The sequence below is a fragment of the Vulpes vulpes genome, chromosome 7 (assembly GCF_048418805.1).
Source record: "Vulpes vulpes isolate BD-2025 chromosome 7, VulVul3, whole genome shotgun sequence".
Lineage (NCBI taxonomy): Eukaryota > Metazoa > Chordata > Mammalia > Carnivora > Canidae > Vulpes > Vulpes vulpes.
In genome coordinates, this window is record NC_132786.1 from 25953143 (window position 1) to 25972815 (window position 19673).

A 19673-nucleotide genomic window follows, 5' to 3' on the forward strand; every position below is an offset into this window, starting at 1 on the left:
GATTTTGGTATAGGCTCTTTACCAACTTCAGGAAATCCAATTATTGCCGACTGTTCTTTTGTTCAGTTAACAGTTTTTAATAATTTAATATTGTCTATATTCATCATACTTCTGATCTCCAGAACATACATTTTTTTCTTCTAAGTTTTAATTAAATTCAAGTTAGATAATATATATTGTAGTATTGGTTTCACGAGTAGTATTTAGTGATTCATCACTTACATATACCACCAAGTGCTTATCACAACAATGGTTTTCCTTAATTCCCAACACCCATTTAGCCCATCCCTACTCACCTTCCCTCCAGCAACCTTCAATTTGTTTTCTATAGTTAAGAGTTTCTTATGGTTTGTCTCTCTCTCTCTATTTTTATCTTATGGTATTTTTCCTACCCATCCCCTCTGTTCATCTGTATTGTTTTCTAAATTCATATGAGTAAAAGCATATGGTATTTGTCTGTCTCTGATGGACTTATTTTGCTTAGTAGAATACACTCTAATTCCATTCATGTCATTGCAAAAGGCAAAATTTCATTCTTTTTGATGACTATTCTGCCACATATTCATTACTATTCATCAGTCTATAGATACTTGAGCACTTTCCATATTTTGGCTATTGTTGACAATTCTGCTCTAAAGATTGGGGTGAATGTACCCATTCGAAATTTGTACTATTGTATCCTTTGGGTAAATAATCTAGTAGTGCAATTGCCGAGTTGTAGGGTAGCTTTATTTTTAATGTTATCAGGAACTTCCATACTGTTTTCCCAAGTGGCTGAATCAGTTTGCATTCCCCCCAACAGTGCAAGAAGGTCTGCATCCTCACCAACATGTGTTGTTTTCTGTGTTGTTAATTTTTGCCATTCTGATAGGTGTTAGGTGGTATGTCATTTTGGGTTTTGATTTGTATTTCCCTGATGATGAGTGATATTCAACATCTTTTTATATGTTTGTTAGTTATCTGGATATCTTCTTTGGAAAAAAATGTATATTCATGTCTTCTACCCATTTCTTAACTGGATTATTTGTTTTGTTGAGTTTGAGAAATTCTTTATAGATTTTGGATACTAACCCTTTATCAGATATGTCATTTGCAAATACCATCTTCCATTCTGTAGGTTATCTTTTAGTTTTGTTGGTTGTTGTCTTTGCTATGCAGTTGTTTTTATTATTTTCATTAAATTTTATTTATCTGAGAGAGAGAGAGAGAAAGTGAGTGAGGGCACGAGCGGGGGAAGGGCAGGCTTTCTGCTTATTGGGGAGCTTGATGCAGGGCTCCAACCCGGGACCCTGAGATCATGACCCAAGACAAACATAGATGCTTAATCTATTGAGCCACCCAGGCATCCCAACCAATAGTTCATTTTGCTTTTGTTTCCCTTGCCTGTGGCAACGTGTTTAGTAAGAAGTTGCTACCACCAAGGTAAAAGAGGTTTTTGTCTATTCTTGTAGACTGTCTTTTTTTCCATTGGATATTTTTTCCAAAACATATTGGCTCTAGCAGTTTTTTGGTGGAGTCTTTTGAGTTTTCTCCAGAGTATCACTTCATCTGAGAAACTGAAAGTTTGGTTCCTTTCCTGCCAATGTGGATGCCTTTTATTTATTTGTTTTTTGTTTTTAGATTGCTCAGATTAAGATTGCCAGTAATATGTTGAACAATAGTGGTGAGAGTGGACATCCCTGTCGTGTTCCTGACTTCAGGGGAAAAGCTCTCAGTTATTTCCCTTAGGATAATGTTAGCTGTGGATCTTTCCTATATTGCCTTTATGATGTTGAGGTATGTGCTGCCTTCTTTCCCTACTTTCTTTAGGGTTTTTACCAAGATAGTTACTATATTTTGTCAAATGCTTTTTCTGCATCTATTGAGAGGATCACATGGTTCTTATCCTTTCTTTTATTAATGTAGTGTATCATGTGGATTAAGTTTGGGATACTAAGCCCAAAGGAAAAAACCCTTCTTGGTTGTGGTGAATAATTCTTTTAATGAACTGTTGGCTTTGATTGGCTAGTATTTGTTGAGAATTTTTTTAAGATTTTATTTATTTATTCATCAGAGACACAGAGAAAGAGAGAGAGAGAGAGAGAGAGAGAGAGAGAGAGAGGCAGAGACACAGGCAGAGAGAGAAGCAGGCTCCATGCAGGGAGCCTGATGTGGGACTTGAACCCAGGACCCCGGGATCACTCCCTGAGCCAAAGGCAGATGCTCAACTGCTGAGCCACCCGGGTGCCCCTGCTGAGAATTTCTGAATCCATGTTCATCAGAGATATTGCTCTGTAATTCTTAGTAATTTTTAGTGGGATCTTTGCCTGGTTTTAGAATCAAGGTAATACTGGCTTCCTAGAAGGAGTTTGGAAATTTTCCTTCCATTTCTATTTTTTTGGAGTAGTTTTGGGAAAAAAAAAAGGTATTAACTCTAAGTGTTAGGTAGAATTCTCCTTGGAAGCCATCTTGTCCTGGACTCCTTTTCTTTTGAGAGAATTTTGATTACTGACTCCATTTCTTTGCTGGTTATGAGTCTGTTCTAAGTTTTTATTTCTTCCTGTTGTTTGGTAGTTTATATGATTCTAGGAATGCATTCATTTCTTCCAGATTGCCCAATTTATTGGCAGGTAATTGCTCTTAATATTCTTTTATAATCATTTCTATTTCTTTGGTGTTGGTTGTGATCTCTCCTCTTTCATTCATGGTTTCATTTATTTGGATCGTTTCTCTTTTCTTTTTGGTAAGTCTGGCTAGGAGTTTATCAATTTTGTTCATTCTTTCAAAGAACAAGATCCTAGTTTTGTTGATCCATTCTGATTTTTTATTTCTGTATCATATCATTGATTTCTGTTCTAATCTTTATTATTTCCTTCTGCTGGTTTTAGGCATTATTTGCTGTTCTTTGTCCAGTCCCTTTAGGTGTAAGAGTATGCTGTGTATTTGAACTTTTCTTGCACCTTAGGAAAGACTGGTATCATTATATACTTCTCTCCTATGACCACTTTTGCTGTATCCTAAAGATTTGGGACTGTTATATTTCTTCTTTAAAGTACTGGTTAGCTCATTCATTCATTATTTTTTAAAATATTTTATTTATTTATTCATAAGAGAGAGACAGAGAGAGAGAGAGGCAGAGACACAGGCAGAGGGAGAAGCAGGCTCCATGCAGGGAGCCTGATGTGGGACTCGATCCCAGGTCTCCAGGATCACGCCCTAGGCTGAAGACAGCACTAAACCGCTGAGCCACCTGGGCTGCCTTCATTCATTCTTTAATAGAATATTCTTCAACCTCCATGTATTTGTGGTCTTTTCAAATTTTTCTTGTTATTGATTTCAAGTTTCATAGCGTTGTGGTCTGAAAAAAATGCATGGTATGATCACAATCTCTTTATATTGGTTGAGGCCTGATCTGTGACCTAGTATGCGATCTAGTCTGGAGAATGTTCTATGTATACTTAAAAAGAATGTGTATTCGGTGCTTTAGTATGAAATGTTCTGAATATATGTTAAGTCTATCTGGTCCAGTGTGTCATTCAAAGCCCTTGTTTCCTTGTTGATTTTCTGCTTAGATAATCTGTCCATTGCTGTGAGTGGGGTGTTAAAATCCCCTACTGTCATTGTATTATTATCAATGAATTTCTTTAAGTTTGTTACCAATTGCTTTATGTATTTGTCACGAAGTTCAGGGGCATCAATATTTACAATTGTTAGATCTTGTTGGATAAGACCCTTGTATTATGATACAGTGTTATTTTTCAGCTCTTATTACAGTCTTTGGTTTAAAATCTTGTTTGTCTAATGTAAGTATGGCTACTCCAGCTGTCTTTTGATGTTCATTTAAATGATAAATAGATCTCCATCCTCTCACTTTGAAATGAGGTGTCTTTGGGTCTAAAGTCCATCGTGTGTAAGGAATTTATCAATTGGTCTTTTTTTTAAAAAAAAAAAAAACCTATTCTGATACCCTATGTTTTCTGAGTAAACAAACATTCAGAATATTGTTAGATAGGAATGTAGTGCCTTTGTATTACCTCCTGAGTCCTGTTTGTATAGCTTGTTTCTGTTCCCTTCTAGTCTTTGTTGTTTTTGGTCTAATATTTCTTGCATAGCTGGTTTAGTATTCATGAACTCCTTTAGTTTTCACTTCTCTTGGAAACTCTTTATCTCTCCTTCTATTCTGAGTGACAGTCTTGTTGGATAAAGTATTCTCAGCTGCGTATTTTTCTCACTTGCATGTTGAATGTTTCCTGCCCTCCCTTCTGGCCTCATAAGTTTCAGTGGCCAGGTCTGCTGCTAACCTTATGCATCTACACTTGTAGGTAAAGCATCTTTTGATCCCTAGCTGATTTTAGAATTTTCTCTTTATCACTGTATTTTTTAAGTTTCACTGTGATATGTCATGATGTTGACCTGTTTTGTGTATTTTGAGGGGAGTTCTTAGTGCCTCTTGGACTTCAATGCCCATTTCTTTTCTGAGCTAAGGGAAGTTCTCAATATAATTTGTCCAAATAAAACTTCTGCCACTTTTCCCTACTCTTCTGCTAGGACTCCTATGATATGGCTATTATCTCGCTTTATGGAATCATTGATTTCCTTAAGCCAACCTTCATGATCTAACAGTTTTCTTCCCCTCTTCTTTTCAGTTTCATTATGTTCCATAATTTTATCTTCTTTATCACCTATTGTCTCTTCTGCTTCTCCCATCCTCATTGTGATTATATTCATTTGGTTTTACATCTCAGTTCTAGCATTTTTTTATTTTGGCCTGACTGGTTTTCAGATTTTTATCTCTGCAGCAAGGATATCTCTGGTGTCTTCTATGTTTCCTTCAAGCCCAGCTAGTATCCTTATGACTACCGTTTTGAATTCTTGTTCAGATGTATTGCTTGTATCTGTTTTAGTAAATCCCTGGATGTGATTTTTTTCTTGATCTTTCTTTGGAGAGAATTCCTTCATCTTGTTACTTTGTATAGGGTTCTGTCTTTTGCATGTTATGAAAGCTTATTATGTTCCCTGCTCCTGAGAGTGATGCTATATCAATAAGGGGTAATATATCAATATTGATATTGATGCTATATCAATAGATATATATCAATATATATTGATATATTATATATATAATATATCAATATATATCAATAAGGGGTTACACTGTCCAGGGCTTGGCACTTCAAAAGGTGTTTCTGGTATATGCTATGTGTACTCTGCTGTTGTGTTCTGGCTATACTTCTCCACAGGTTAGTCATTTTTAGAGTTCCTCCTTGCTTGCAGTGGGGAATGTTTAGGCATTTAACCAGGTATGCTTTGATTTGCTTGAAACTATAAGCTGGTTTTTTAAAGAGAGAGAGAGAGAGAGAGAGAGAGAGAGAGAGACATAATATCCCAAACACACAAACTAAAAATGATGAGTCTGATTCCAAAGAGAAAAAAAGAGGAACAACAACAAAAAAAACCTGATCCTAAAAATGGCTTTGGAAATGAAACCAAAACCAAAACCAAAACCAAAACAAAACAAATTAAAAACTATAGACCTGATTCCAAAGGGAAAAAAAAAAAGGAGAAAAAAAGAAAGTCTGGTCCTCTTTCCACTGGGGGTGAAGATGACAGTTTGGAGCACTCTAAGATCAGTAGACTTGGTGCATGCAGGGATCTTGTGCTATTCCTCTGCGGGAGAAACCTGCTGTGCTAACTCTCAGTCTGACCTGCTATAGTAGAGATGCACCTGCAGGATGCAGAGGGGCCTGGTTGGGTGTAAGTGGCTCAAGATTCCACTGGGGGCACTGAGTGTTGCTCACTGAGGTCCAACTATGCAGTTGGGAAAGATGGCATTGCCCCATTCTCTCCTCCCCAGAGAGGGGAGCTCAGGCTGCTGCTGTTCAGAAAACCTTCACAGAAAAGAGAACAATCTCCCTTCTTGTGTCTCAGGCTTCAGTATGATCTCCATCCTCAATGTGTCTGTGCCTGGGCCACAGGCACACCTGGCGACACAGTTCTCTTATGTTTTATCTCTGGTGCCTGGATAGGACACAAAACTCAAATTCTTAAAGGACTTGATATGGCTCGGACCCAACCTATTCTTTTGGAGCAGAGCTTCATTGCATTGTTTCTGGTGCTATTCTGTCCGAGGAAAGTAATCATATGACAGTGTAGGTGCTTGGATGTGATTGTGAAGCACAGTGAAAAACTGCGAACAGGTTATTTGCCCTCTGTACTTCTATTCCTTGCTAACAAACAGCCACTCAAAGGTGCTCAGTGAGTATTTTGTCCTTAGAGAGACAATGTAGCCTCTTCCCAATGTACTCAGGGAGGGGAGTAATCTCTCCCAGGGTGACCCAGGGGACACCTGCACCACACTTTCTTCCCCTGGGCCTTCACCTTCCTCCCCAGAAGAAACACTGCCTACCCTGCTGGACTCTGGTGAAGAGTGCAGGCTTCTAAAACTTCAAAATTTGAATTCTGCTGCTTGCAAAAACTTGTGACAGTTCCTCTGGATTCCCAGTCAATGGTTTTGGGGAAGTGCTTTTCTAAACCAAAACGCTGCTCTCTGTTCCCCTCTCTCTCTTTCCTTCCTCCATGGAAAGTATTCCTTCCCCTTCATGGCACTGTGCCTTTTCTCTCCTCTATTCGTATCTCTGCAGCTTGTACATGCCACATTCTCTCCAATTGTGCAGACTGTTCTCTTAATCCTCAAATAATTTCCTAGGTATTTAAAATGATTCAATGTTACCCTAGCTATTCAAAGGATAAGGCAAGACCAGGGTACCCCTACTACTCTGCCATCCTAACTCTCCACACTCATCACAATTTCTTTATTCAATCATCAATAAATTGATATTGAGGCTCCCTCCATAATTTGGCTGCTGTTGATAATGCTGCTAGTAACATTGGGGTGCATGTACCCCTTCAAATCAGTATTTCTGTATCCTTTGGGTAAGTACCTAGTAATGCAACTGCTGGGTGATAGGGTAGTTTTATATTTAACTTTCTGAGGAATGTCCATAGTGTTTTCTACAGTGGCTGCACCAGTTTGCATTCTCATCAACAGTGTAAGAGGGCTCCCTTTTTCCTGCATCTGTGCCAAAGTCTGTTGTTTTCTGTGTTGCTCATTTTAGCCATTCTGATAGGTATGAGGTGGTATCTCATTATAGTCTTGATTTGTATTTCACTGATGAGTGATATTGAACATCTTTTCAGTGTCTTTCAGTCATCTGGATGTCTTCTTTGGAAAAACGTCTATTCATATCTTCTGCCTATTTCTTCAATGGATTATTTGTTTTTGAGGTGCTGAGTTTCAGAAATTCTTTGTAGATTTTGGATAATAACCCTTTATCAGATGTATCAGTTATTTATTTATTTATTTATTTATTTATTTATTTATTTGAAATTTCATTTTATTTCACATATGCAAACACAAAATTTGGGTGAATACAGAAGTCAGAAATAATTTTTGTAGATACCCATTAGACTTCTTTACTCTGTTTTAGTGCCAGTGCATATTCTACACAAGAAAATGGTTTCATAAATTAATATAATTTAAAAGTAAATGCCAATGTTTTTATTTTAAAAATTAATTTTATGTAATGAAATCTAAACAAAAAGGTGTTGTTGGACAATTTTTAATGCAGCAAGTTGGTCTGGGATAATAGTTTTCGGGTTAGATGTATCATTTTAAATATTGTCTCCCATTCCATAGGCTGCCTTTTAGTTTTGTTGGTTGCTTCCTTTGTTGTGCATTAGCTTTTTAACTTGAATAAGTCCCAACAGTTTATTTTTACTATTGTTTTCCTTGCCTCTGGAGACATGCATAGTAAGAACTTGCTCTGGTTGAGATCAAAGAGGTTGCTGCCTGTGTTCTCCTCTAGGATTATGATGGTTTCCCAACTCACATTTAGGCTTTTAATCGATTTTGAAATTATTTTTGTGTATGGTGTAAGAAACTGGTCCAGTTTCATTCTTTTGCATGTTTCCATCCAGTTTTCCCAATACCACTTATTGAACAGACTATCTCTTTCCCACTGAATATTCTTTCTTGCTTTGTTGAAGAGCAGTTGACCATATATTTGTGGGTTCATTTCTGGGTTTTCTATTCTGTCCCACCGATCAATTTGTCTGCTATTGTGCTGGTAAATTTTACTATGGCAAAACTGAAGAAACAGCAGTAAAAAGAAGTTACTAAAAGAAAGTCCTAAAAGTACAAAAAAATTTAGAAAAAAATAGAATAGTCTTAATGAACTTTTGGTGTAATATCAAGTAGTTGAATATACAGGAAAGGAGAATCCCAGAAAGAGGAGTGAGTGCAACAGAACAAATGGCCAAAAGATTTCCAAAATTGGTGAAAAATGTAACCTGATGAAACTAAGAACGTCAAACAATACCAAACAAGGAAAACAAAATGAAGATCCCATTAAGCCAGCTCATAATAAGACTGATGAAAATCAAAAATAAAAAGAAAAATCTTGAAAGTAGCCAGAAGGAGAGAATAAAACCACGATAGGTGCAGAGAAACAAATAATGTCAGTAGGCTTTTTGTCTAAAACCACACAGGGCATTGAAAAATAGAACATTTTTTAAATTACTGAAGGAAAAGGAAAACACTGGCAAATAATTCTGCAACCAGTAATAAAAAAATTCCTAAAATCAAGGTGCAGTGTACAATTAAAAAAAAACAATAAAACAGAACATTTCTTGCTAACAGGATGTCACTACAAGACACTTTAAAGGAAATTATTTAAGCAGGAAAAAAAAAGGTACTAAATGGAAATTGGGAAATGCAAAGAGAAACTCAGTATGCCAGAAATAGTCAATTTGTGGGCAAAAGTAAAAACTACATTTCTATTTAAAGCAAAAATAATCACAATGTCCTGAGTTTTATACACAAGTAAAACAGAGGACGACAGCACAAAAGCAAGGAAAATAGAAAAGAAAATAATCTGTTGTAAGAGTTTCAATGTACACATGAAGTGGTAAAATTTGAGAATAGACTGTGCCAAATGAAAGATTATACTGCATATCCTAAAAAAAAAAAATCACTAAAATTATTAAAGAGGCACAGCTAATGCACTAATAATGAAGACAGAACCACACAAAACATACGCATAATCCTAAACAAAGCAGGAAAAGAGGAAAACATAAAAGATGGAATAAGTAAAAATAAATAGCAATATTGAACATTTAAAGTCAACTATATCAGTAATTACTACAAATATAAATGGTCTAAGCACTCTAACGAAAACAGAGATCATAAGCTGAATAAAAAACAAGTTCTGTCATATGTTTTATACAATGATTTTCAAGACAAGATAACAGATTAACAATGTGGGGAAAATGTCTAAATATCAAACAAAAACTAAGAAGAAAGGTGGAGTCACCATTATTAAATTATAGTTCAAAATAAGTAATGACCAGGAATAAGGAGGATCATTTCATGATAAAGGAATCATTTTATAAAGAGGATTTAACATGCAGAGCTGGCCAGAATGTAAAATGGTAGACACTTTAGAAAAAAGATGGGAGGTTTCTTATAAAGTTAAACATATATTATACTAAGGATGTACTGCAGTAATGTCACAATCCTTCTCACTCCAAAATAACTTCTTTTATTTTTATTTTTCCAAATTTTCACCTAAATTCCAGTAAGGTAATGTATAGAAATATTATTTTCAGAATTAGTGAAATTAGTGATTTAGTGAATTTAGTGATGCATCATATACAATACCCAGTGCTCACCACAAGTGCACTCCTTAATACCTATCATCAATTTAAAAATTAACTGGTCCTCCCACCTCTGCTCATTTCCCCTACAGCAACCGTCAGTTTGTTCTCTATATTTAAGAGTCTCTTATATGGTTTGCCTCTCTCTTTGTTCCCTACTATGTTGATCTCTTTTGTTTCTTAAATGTCACATATGAGTGAAATCATATGGCATTTGTCTTTCTCTGACTGACTTATTTTGCTTAGCCTAATATTTAGATGCATCTACGTAATAGCAAATGACAAGATTTTATTCCTCTTGAGGTGGGGAGCTAAGGAATATTCCCTTGTATAACATTTCTTAATCCATTCATCAGTCCCCATGGGATATTTGGGCTCTTTCTATTATTTGGTTATTGTTGGTACTGCTGCTAGTAACATGTATCTTTTGGAGGTGCATGTATCCCTTTGAATTAAATTTGTATCCTTTGGGTAAATACCTAGTAGTTCAACTACTGGATTGGAGGGTAGCTCTATTTTTAACTTTCTGAGGAACATCCATAGTGTTTTCTACAGTGGCTTCACCAGCTTGCATTCCCACCAAAATTGTAAGAGGGCTCCGCTTTCTCTGCATCCTCACAAAATGTTGTTTCCTGTGTTGTTAATATTAGCCATTCTGACAGGTGTGAGGTGGTATCTTATTATGGTTTTGATTTGCATTTCCCTGATGATGAGTAATGCTGAGCATCTTTTCATGTATATGTTAGCCATCTGGATGTATTCTTTGAAAAAAATGTCTATTCATGTCTTTTGCCCATTTTTAAACTAGATTATTTGTTTTTGGGGGGTTGGTTTTTTTTTTAAGATTTTATTTATTGATGAGAGAGAGAGAGAGAGAGAGAGAGAGGGAGAGACACAAGCAGAGGGAGAAGCAGGCTCCAGGCAGGGAGCCCAATGTAGGACTCAATCCTGGTACTCTGGGATCCTGCCCTGAGCCAAAAAGGCAGGCGCTAAACTGCTGAGCCACCCAGGGATCCCTGACAGTTCTTTATATATTTTGGATACTAAGTCTTTATTTGATATGTCATTTGAAAATATCACCTTCTAGTCTGAAGGTTGCTTTTTAGTTTTGCAGATTGTTTCCTTCACTGTGCAGAAGATTTGTATTTTGATTAAGTTCCAATAGTTTATTTTTGCTATTGTTTTGCTTGCCTTTGGAGACATGAGTATTAAGACGTTGTTGTGGCTGAGGTCAAAGAGGTTGCTGTCTGTTCTCCTCTAGGATTTTGATGGTTTCCTATCTCCTACTTATGCCTTTCATTCATTTTGAAATTATTTTTTGTGTATGGTATAAGAAACTGGTCCAGGTTCATTCTTTTGCATGTTTCCATCCAGTTTTCCCAATACTATTTGTTGAAGAGACTTTTTCCTCTTTGGATTTTCCTTCCTGCTTTGTCAAAGTGTAATTGACCATATATTTGTGGGTTCATGTCTAGGTTTTCTATTCTGTTCCATTGATTGTGTCTGTTTTTGTGCTGTACTATAGTGTCTTGATCACTGCAGCTTTGTAATATGACTTGAAGCCTGGAACTGTGATGCCTCCAATTTGCTTTTCTTTTTCAAGTTTGGTTTGGCTATTCAGGATCTATTGTGGTCCCATACAACTTTTTGGATTGTTCTAGCTCTGAGAAAAACGCTGGTGGCATTTTGATAGGGATTGCATTAAATGTGTAGATTGCTTTGAGTAGTACAGAAATTTTAACAATGTTTGTTCTTTCAATTATGAGCATGGAATTTTTTTCCCATTCCTTTGTGTCCTCCTCAATGTCTCTCGTAAGTGTTCTATAGTTTCCAGAGTACAGATCTTCTCTCTGGTTAGGTTTATTCCCAGGTATCTTACAGTTTTTGGTGCAATTTTAAATGAGATTGATTCCTTGATTACTCAGTACAACATATTTCTGTATGTTGATTTTGTGTCCTATGAACTTTACTGAATTCGTGTATCACTTCTAGCAATTTTTTGACGGCATCTTTAAGGTTTTCTATATAGAGTATCATGTCTTCTACAAAGAGTGAAAGTTTGATTTCTTCTTTGCCAATTTGGATGCCTTTTATTTCTTCTTGTTGACTGACTGCTTGGCTAGAACTTCCAGTACTGTGTTAAGTAACAGTGGTTAGAGTAGACATCCCTGTCTTGTTCCTGACTGTAAAGGAAAACTTGCCAGGTTTTCCCCATTGAAGAGGATACTACCTGTGGGTTTTTCCTACATGGCCTTTATTATATGTTGAGGATTTTTGTTTTTGTTTTTTTTTTGTCATGAATGGATGTTATATATATTTTTTCAAATGCTTTTTCTGCATCTTTTGAAAGGATCGTTTGGTTCTTGTCTTTTCTTTCATTAATGTAGTGGATCATGTTGATTGCTTTACAAATATCACACCACCCTTGCAGGCCAGGTATAAATCCCACTTGATAGTAGTGAATGATTTTTAAAAATTATTTTAAAGATTGTATTTATTTTTTGAGAGAGTGAGAGAGAGAGATTGCAAGAGAAAGAGCAAAAGCATGGGGAAGAGGGAGCCTGACATACGACTCCATCCCAGCACCTTGGGATCATGCCCTGAGCCAAAGGCAGATGCTAGAACTGGCTGAGCCACTCAGGCACCCTGGTGAAGGATTTCTTTTTTCTAATGTACTGTTTGATTTGTTTTGCTACTATTTTATTGAGAAGTTGTACATCATAAGCATCAGGGATATTGGCCTATAGCTCTCTTTTTTAGTTGAGTCTTTATTTATTTTTGAATTCAGGGTAATGCTGGCCCCATAGCATGAATGTTTTCCTCCCTCTTGTATTTTTTGGAATAGCTTGAGAAGAATAGGTATTCATTGTCCTTTAAATGTTTGGTAGGATTGATCTGTGAAGCCACCTAGGCCTGGATTAATTCAATTTATTTGCTAATTATTGGTCTCTTCAGGTTTTCTATTTCTTCCTCTTTCAGTTTTGGTGGTTTATATGTTTCTAGGAATACATCCATTTCTTTCAGGTTGTCCAACTTGTTGGCATATAGGTCTTCATAATATTTTCTTATAATTATTTCTGTGGTGTTGGTTGCTATTTTTCCTCCCATTCTATTTATTTGGTTTCTTTCTCTTTTCTTTTTGGTAAGTCTCACTTGGGGCTTATCAATTTTGTTCATTTTTTCAATGAACCAGCTCCTGGTTTCATTGATCTATCATTTTTTTTGTTTTGTTTTTTAAGTTTCTATATTACTTATTTCTGCTCTAATTTTTAGTATTTTCTTCTGTCTGCTGGATTTAGTCTTCATTTATTGTTCTTTTTCTGGCTCCTTCAGGAATAAGGTTAGGTAAGATTCTTCTTGAGGTTACCCTATATTGCTATATATTTCCTTGTTAGGACTCCTTTTGCTGCATCCAAAGGTTTTAGACCATTGTTTCACTGCTTTTTTTTTTTTTTTTTAAGATTTAATCTATTAGGGTTTTTTTTTCCTTTTACTGAGGAGGAAAAAATATTTAATATTTTTGTTGTATAAGGAATAGCGCCTAAGACAGGTACTTATACTCCTGACCTCAGCCCCACACACTCCTGTTTTAATAAAGCTATAGGACAGAGCAGAGTTGGAACTGAAAATAAAGGCAGGGTAGAAGACACAACAGATAAACCAAAGGGAGCAGGGGGATGCAGAAAGAATGACAGCCACACATGTGCCACACACATTCTAGCCCCTGCAGCAAATCAGAATGATGCCAACCGAATCTGCACCGGCTGGTGACCCTGCCATGGACGCAGGAGGAACGATCGATACTAAGAGTGATAACAAAGAAGACTGGGCCATGGCCACAGTTGGGCAATCCAGAGGAAAGAGGGGGAGTACCGGATTTTACTCCTTGTGTCACACAAGCTAGAAGAACCCTATCTCCCATTGTGGAGGCACACCTACGTCCCACCCATTTCCTTACCTTACCATATGGTCTACCCCTCTGGGAAAACTGAGACCCTGGCTAGATACTCCACTCCAGGATAAGGCTGAGCAGTCTTAGTTCTCGAGACTGCCTCTTTTATAAAGATTGGATTAGAGTGGGTGAGAAGTGAGACAGAGACATCAGAGACGGGGGGGGGGGGGGGGGGCAGAGACACAGGCAGAGGGAGAAGCAGGCTCCATGCAGGGAGGGAGCTTGACGTGGGACTCGATCCTGGGTCTCCAGGATCAGGCCCTGGGCTGAAGGTGGTGCTGAACTGCTAAGCCACCCCGCCTGCCCCATTGTTTTCACTTTTATTTGTTTCCATGTACATTTCTACGTCTTCTTTGATTTCCAGGTTGACACATTGTTTAAGTAGAACATTATTTAACCACCATGTGTTTTTAGTCTTTCCATAGTTTTTTTTGTGTGTGTGGTTGACTTTAAGTTTCTAGCACTCTGTTCAGAAAAGATGCATGGCATGATCTCAATCTTTTTGTACTTGCTGAGAACGGATTTGTGACCTAGTACATGATCTATTCTGGACAATGTTCTACGTGCACTCAAAAAGAAATGTGCATTCTGCTGCTTTAGGATGAAATGTTCTGAATATATCTGTGAACTTCCAGTGTGTCATTCAAAGTTATTGTTTCCTTTTTGAATTTCTGCTTAGGTGATCTGTCCACTGATATAAATGGGGTGACAAAATCCCCTACTCTTATTGTATTATTTTCAATGAGTTCCCTTATGTTTGTTTTTTTATATATTTGATGCCTCCATATTATGCATATAAATACTTCAATCACTAGACCTTACTGTTAGATTGTCCCCTTTGTTATGATATAATGCCCTTCTTCATTTCTTGCAGTCTTTGGTTTAGTCTAGTTTCTCTGACAGAATATTGCTACTCTGGCTTTATTTTGACATCCAGTTACATGGTAAGCATTTCTCCAAATGGAGAAATTCACTTTCAGTGAATGCACAGGTGTCTTCAGGTCTAAACTGAGTTTCTTGTAGGCAGCATTAGATAGGTCTTTTTTTTTTTTTAATACATCCTGACACTATATGCTGATTGAAGTGTTTAGTCCATTTATATTCAGAGTAATTATTGATAGATATGTATTTAGTGACATTTTATTTGTTTTGTTGTTGGTTTCGGAGATTATTCTCTATTCCTTTCTTGTCTTTGTCACTTTGTTCTTTCCTTTTCACTCAGAGTCCCCTTCAATATTTCATATAGGGCTGGTTTAATAGCTACAAACTCCTTTAGTTTTTGTCTGGGAAACTATTTTATCTTTCCTTCTATTCTCAATGATACCCTTGCTAGATAGAATATTCTTGGCTGCAGATTTATTCCCATTCAGTACTCTGAATATATCATGTCACTCCCTTCTAGCTTGTCAAATTTATGTTGAAAGATCTGAAGCTAGCCTCGTGAATCTTCCCTGTAAGTTAGGTCCCTTTTTTTTTGCTCCTTTTAAGACTCTTTTCTTTATCAGTATATTTAATAAAATTTAATTACAGTATGTTGTTGGCCAGCTTTCACTTTTTAAAAAGATTTATTTATTTATTTATTTATTTATTTGAGAGAGAGTGAAGGAGGGAGGGGAAGAGGGAGAGAGAATCTCAAGCAGACTCCCTGTTGAGCACAGAGCCCATCACAGGGCTCAGTCTCACAACCCTGAAATCATGACCTGAGCAGAAATCAAGAGTCAGATGCTTAAGTAACTAAGCCACCCATGCACCCCAGCTTTTGTTGATTTTGATGGGAGTTCTTACTTAGTGCTTCCTGGATCTATGATGTCTGTTTCCTTCTCCAGTTAAGGGAAGTTTTCGTCTATTATTTTCTCAAATAAATTCCCTGTCAACTTTTCTCTGTCGTCTTCTCCTAGCACACCTATAACATGAATGTTATTATGTTTGATGGGGGCCCTGAGTTCCTTAAGTGTATTCTCATGTTGCAGAATTCTCTCTTTTGTTCAGCTTCAATATGCTTCATTATTTTATTCCGTACATCACTTATTTGTGCCTCTGGTTCACCCATCCTTGTATTCATTACATCATGTCTGTTTTGAATCGCAGTTATCACATTTTTCACTTCTGACTTCTTTTTTACTCTTATCTCTGTGGTAAGGGTCTCCCTGGTCTTCCATTATTTTCTCAAGCCAGCAAATATCCTTAACGATTGTGCTTTGAATTCTCCACCAGTCATATTACTTTATACATGTTCTGCTTAATATCTGGCTGTGTCTTTTATCTTGTTCTTTGATTTCAAGAAATTCCTCCACCTTGGGATTTTGTCTCTGTCTTCTTCTCTGTGTCAGAAAGCCTGTATGTTTCCTGCTCCTGATAGTCATGACTTTCTGAGGAAGAGATCATATAGGTCCAGGGTCTGGTAGTTCAGAATTCAGATTCTCTCTCTGTGTGTGCTGTGTGCTCTCTGCTACTGTGTTTTGGCTGCTGTATCCTTCAGGCCTGTCACCTGCAGTCTCTCGTTGCCTGCAGTGGGAAGTGTTTGGTCTTTGCTTGTTTGGTCAGCTTGTTAAATGAGACCTGATACTTCCACTTAAACTGAAGTCATGTAGAACTCTCTGGTCAGGGGCCATGGTGTGGGCAGGGGTTTTTGCTGCTCCTCTGTGGAAAAGGTCTACAGCACTGGGACTGAGGCAAGCTTCACTGACAAGGGCAGTACTACCAGACTGCATGGGTGTTGGATTTGTAAGGAGGTTAGACAGCCAATGTGGGTACTCTGCAGCTCACTACAGGTGGCTACTGTTTATGTTGAGGGGTGGGAAAGGAAGTAGCACTAGTCAGTTCTTTTGCTCCTGGACAGGAGTATCTGCCTATGCTGCTTCTCAGGGAGGCACACCTAGAAGAGTGAATAATCTCACCACTGTTTGTTCCTGGTGTTTTTCAGATTGCTGTTTCCACAGTCTGCTTCTGGGTTGTTTGACTCCTCCCCAGAAACAGGGCAATGCCCTCTGGGCAGTATCCCAGGCAAGTCTGGGATTTTTGACTTTTGAAACTCCAGGCTTCAGAAGGCAGGGCCTTGTGCTGGTGTTCAGGGGCAGGATCTCCCCTTTGCAGAAATTCTTAAGCTGCTAAAATGACAAAAGTCCCATGACACTTAAAAATTGCCCTAATGAATCTAAAGTTCTTAGAGGAGTTAACTAAGGCTCTAAATGAGTTATATTGGCAAGAAAATCTAGCATGATATAAAAGGTCTGTGATGGCTCAACTACTAAGCAACTCCCAGGTTTTGTACCTATATGCATATACAGTGGGCTGCTAAGGGAGTAGAGCTTCCAACAAGGGAATTCTCTTAAATAATCCTCAGAAGTGGCCCAGGAAAACAAGAAAGAAAGAAAATTTCACTGGTAGGCTGAATCTGGGGACTCTTTGGAATGAGTTAACCAATTATGTCAATCCATTGCTAGGGAAGTGAGTCAATGAAAAGATGCTCAAGTAGGTTAACTTTGTTATCTTTGTTCAGCAGAATGTAGTAAAATTGCTGTTTTTGCTTCCTTTATTGAGCCTTTCCTGAACTGGTATTTTAAACTACAGTTATTCTGCTTTTTTCATCTAGTACTTTATATGAAGTATGTCAGATATTTCTGTATTTTTCATTTAGCCCATAGAGTGAAATTTACATCCTCACCTGAGGAAAATGGACAACAACCTGCAAATTTAAACCTTAGAGATGGGAGTTATTCCTAGGCAAAACATGTGGGACAGAGATGAATATACCTGTGGCTATAAATGGAAAATGGTACTATGTTCAGCAAAAGCTTCATTTGAAGTGGCCGGAGAAAGGGTATGTGTGTGTGTGTGTGTGTGTGTATGGTGGCAACCAAGAGAAGATTATTGCTTTGTCTACCAAAAAGAACTCCTTTTCTGTGAGAACCGTATCTTGTTTTTTTTTTTTTAAGATTTTATTTATTCATGAGAGACAAAGAAAGAGAGGTAGAGACAGAGGGAGAAGCAGGCTCCTCATGAAGCAGGGAGCCCAATGTGGAACTCTATCCCAGGGCTCTGGGATCATGACCTGAGCCAAAGGTAGATGCTTAACAACTGAGCCACCCAGGTGCCCCCTATCTTATTTGTTCTTGAGGGAGCTTTCCTCTTTGCATTTCAACCAAGTGAGAGCTGTCAATTCAGTATTCTATCCCTCAGTCATACAAATCGGAGTTCTGCCCCAGAATATATAGTAAATTCAAAATCAGGAAAGAAGGAGAATACTTTTTGTTGACAAAATTGAACACATGCTCTATAATGCTGCTAATAATCCTGTACCCAGCAATGTAAAAGAGACCTGTTTCAAAGAGTAAAGGTGACATGCAATGTACTGCAGATACAGAAATGGACAAAATGTCCTGGAAACAATTCATTTCAAGTGTGTCGTTGCCTTTTTCCCTAAGCCAGTCAGACTTGCTGTCACTGGCAACTATAAGAGTCCTGAAATAATTCTCTTAGAGAAAATTAAGTAGTCTAATAGGCTAGTATATAGAGTGTACAAGATGTATAGTAGAGGTACTCCTAAGGAACTTGGAAAAACTAAGAAACGTACTTAGCATCATAAGGCAGTGTCAAAGCCACTTTATTACAATGTTTCTCTTGACTGTAACTCAATAGAATGTGCTAACACATTAAGAAAAAGTCCCCAGCCAGATAGAAATAGTGGTACTGTCCATCCAAGCACTGCATGTTTGCGTTTGTAGGGAGAAAGGAACACCTTAAAGGTTTAACCTACTAATTTTGAGCATACATTCCAGCTTACCTTAACCTGTTCAAGTCTATCAAATGGCTATTTCACTCTCTGCATCGGCTATTCCAAGCACAGAAACACACTTCATTTCTTTTAAATTTCAAATGTCATTACCTGTCAGTAGATAACAATGTCTCACATTTCACAGAGCCATCAGATGGGACTCCTTTAGTTTTCCAATACTAATTATACCATGCTTACCTACAACACACCTCCCATCCATCTCTCATAAAGGCCAATCCATTCAAACGTGTGTGTGGACTGAAATTCTTTCCCTTCCTTGTCTGTGGGCTCTTACATTATTGATTATTCTATGTGTTATAAATCCACTCTTCTCCCTTTCCTTCAACCAATCAGAGATATCAACTCCATGAAGACAGGGACCTTGCCAATCCTATTCACTGCTATATTTTTGATGCTGAGCCCATGCTAAGTACTTAGAATTATATTTGTTGAAGGCAAGGGTAAATAAGTGAATAAAAGGTTGGAAATGAATAATCTGTAAGAGGTCTTCCATTTCTGAAGCTTTATAATTTTACTTGGAGAAAAGCAGGTGCCAGGATGGATTTCTGCCTTAGGGTTAGAGGTTTCACCAAACTTCAGTTAATACTTTTCTAGATAAACCTAATATAATATTTCTTCATTTGTGACTTTACTTCAGATAAATTCACTTTAAATTTTGAGCCTCAGGATGAAATAAGTGAAATAGACAATGACAATAAATTGTGCTTACTCTTCTTTCCATCCATATCTGCATGGATTTTCCGAGCCAAGAATCCACTTTTGTACACAGCAGCATTCGGGTCGTGAGGAATGTCTAAGAATGGATTGGTAGTGCTCCCGATACGACTGATGGTCTTTGGATGTGTTCCATTAGCCTTCTCATCAGTACCTTCAGATGGAGATTTTTTTTTCTCTTCGTCATCTCTAAAGGGAGGAAACACAGATTGAGCACCTAACACAATATTCAATAACTAAAGTTATTTAATATAATAAGCTATCATGTTTTCCAATAGTCTATCAGTCTTGATAACAAAGACTATAGTAACAGCTATCATTTACTATGTGTGTATGTGCCAGGTATCAATGATTATAACAATTTTCTAAGACTGATATTTGTATTCTGTAGCACAGATGAGGAAACAAACTCAGAATAAATACCCAAGGCCACAGATCTAGTAATCAAAGAAATAATGAGGCTATGATGGCAAAACAGCTAAAGCCTTTGCTCTTTCTACCCACTACAGTTTCTTCCTG

At 37.3% G+C, this 19673-nt stretch overlaps 1 protein-coding gene across 21 annotated transcripts in view; it reads right to left on the reverse strand.

Moving 5' to 3' along the window:
- Positions 1-19673, reverse strand: part of PSD3 (pleckstrin and Sec7 domain containing 3) — a 577475-nt gene that overhangs the window by 162993 nt on the left and 394809 nt on the right. For 20 of the 21 annotated variants that reach the window (XM_072763297.1, XM_072763299.1, XM_072763306.1 and 17 more), the window contains one exon: positions 19150-19343. In XM_072763297.1, coding sequence (XP_072619398.1) covers positions 19150-19343 — 194 coding nt within the window. Of the gene's footprint in view, positions 1-1457; positions 3338-19149; positions 19344-19673 lie in introns of those variants that run through there. The other variant, XM_072763308.1, reaches the window with a different exon arrangement.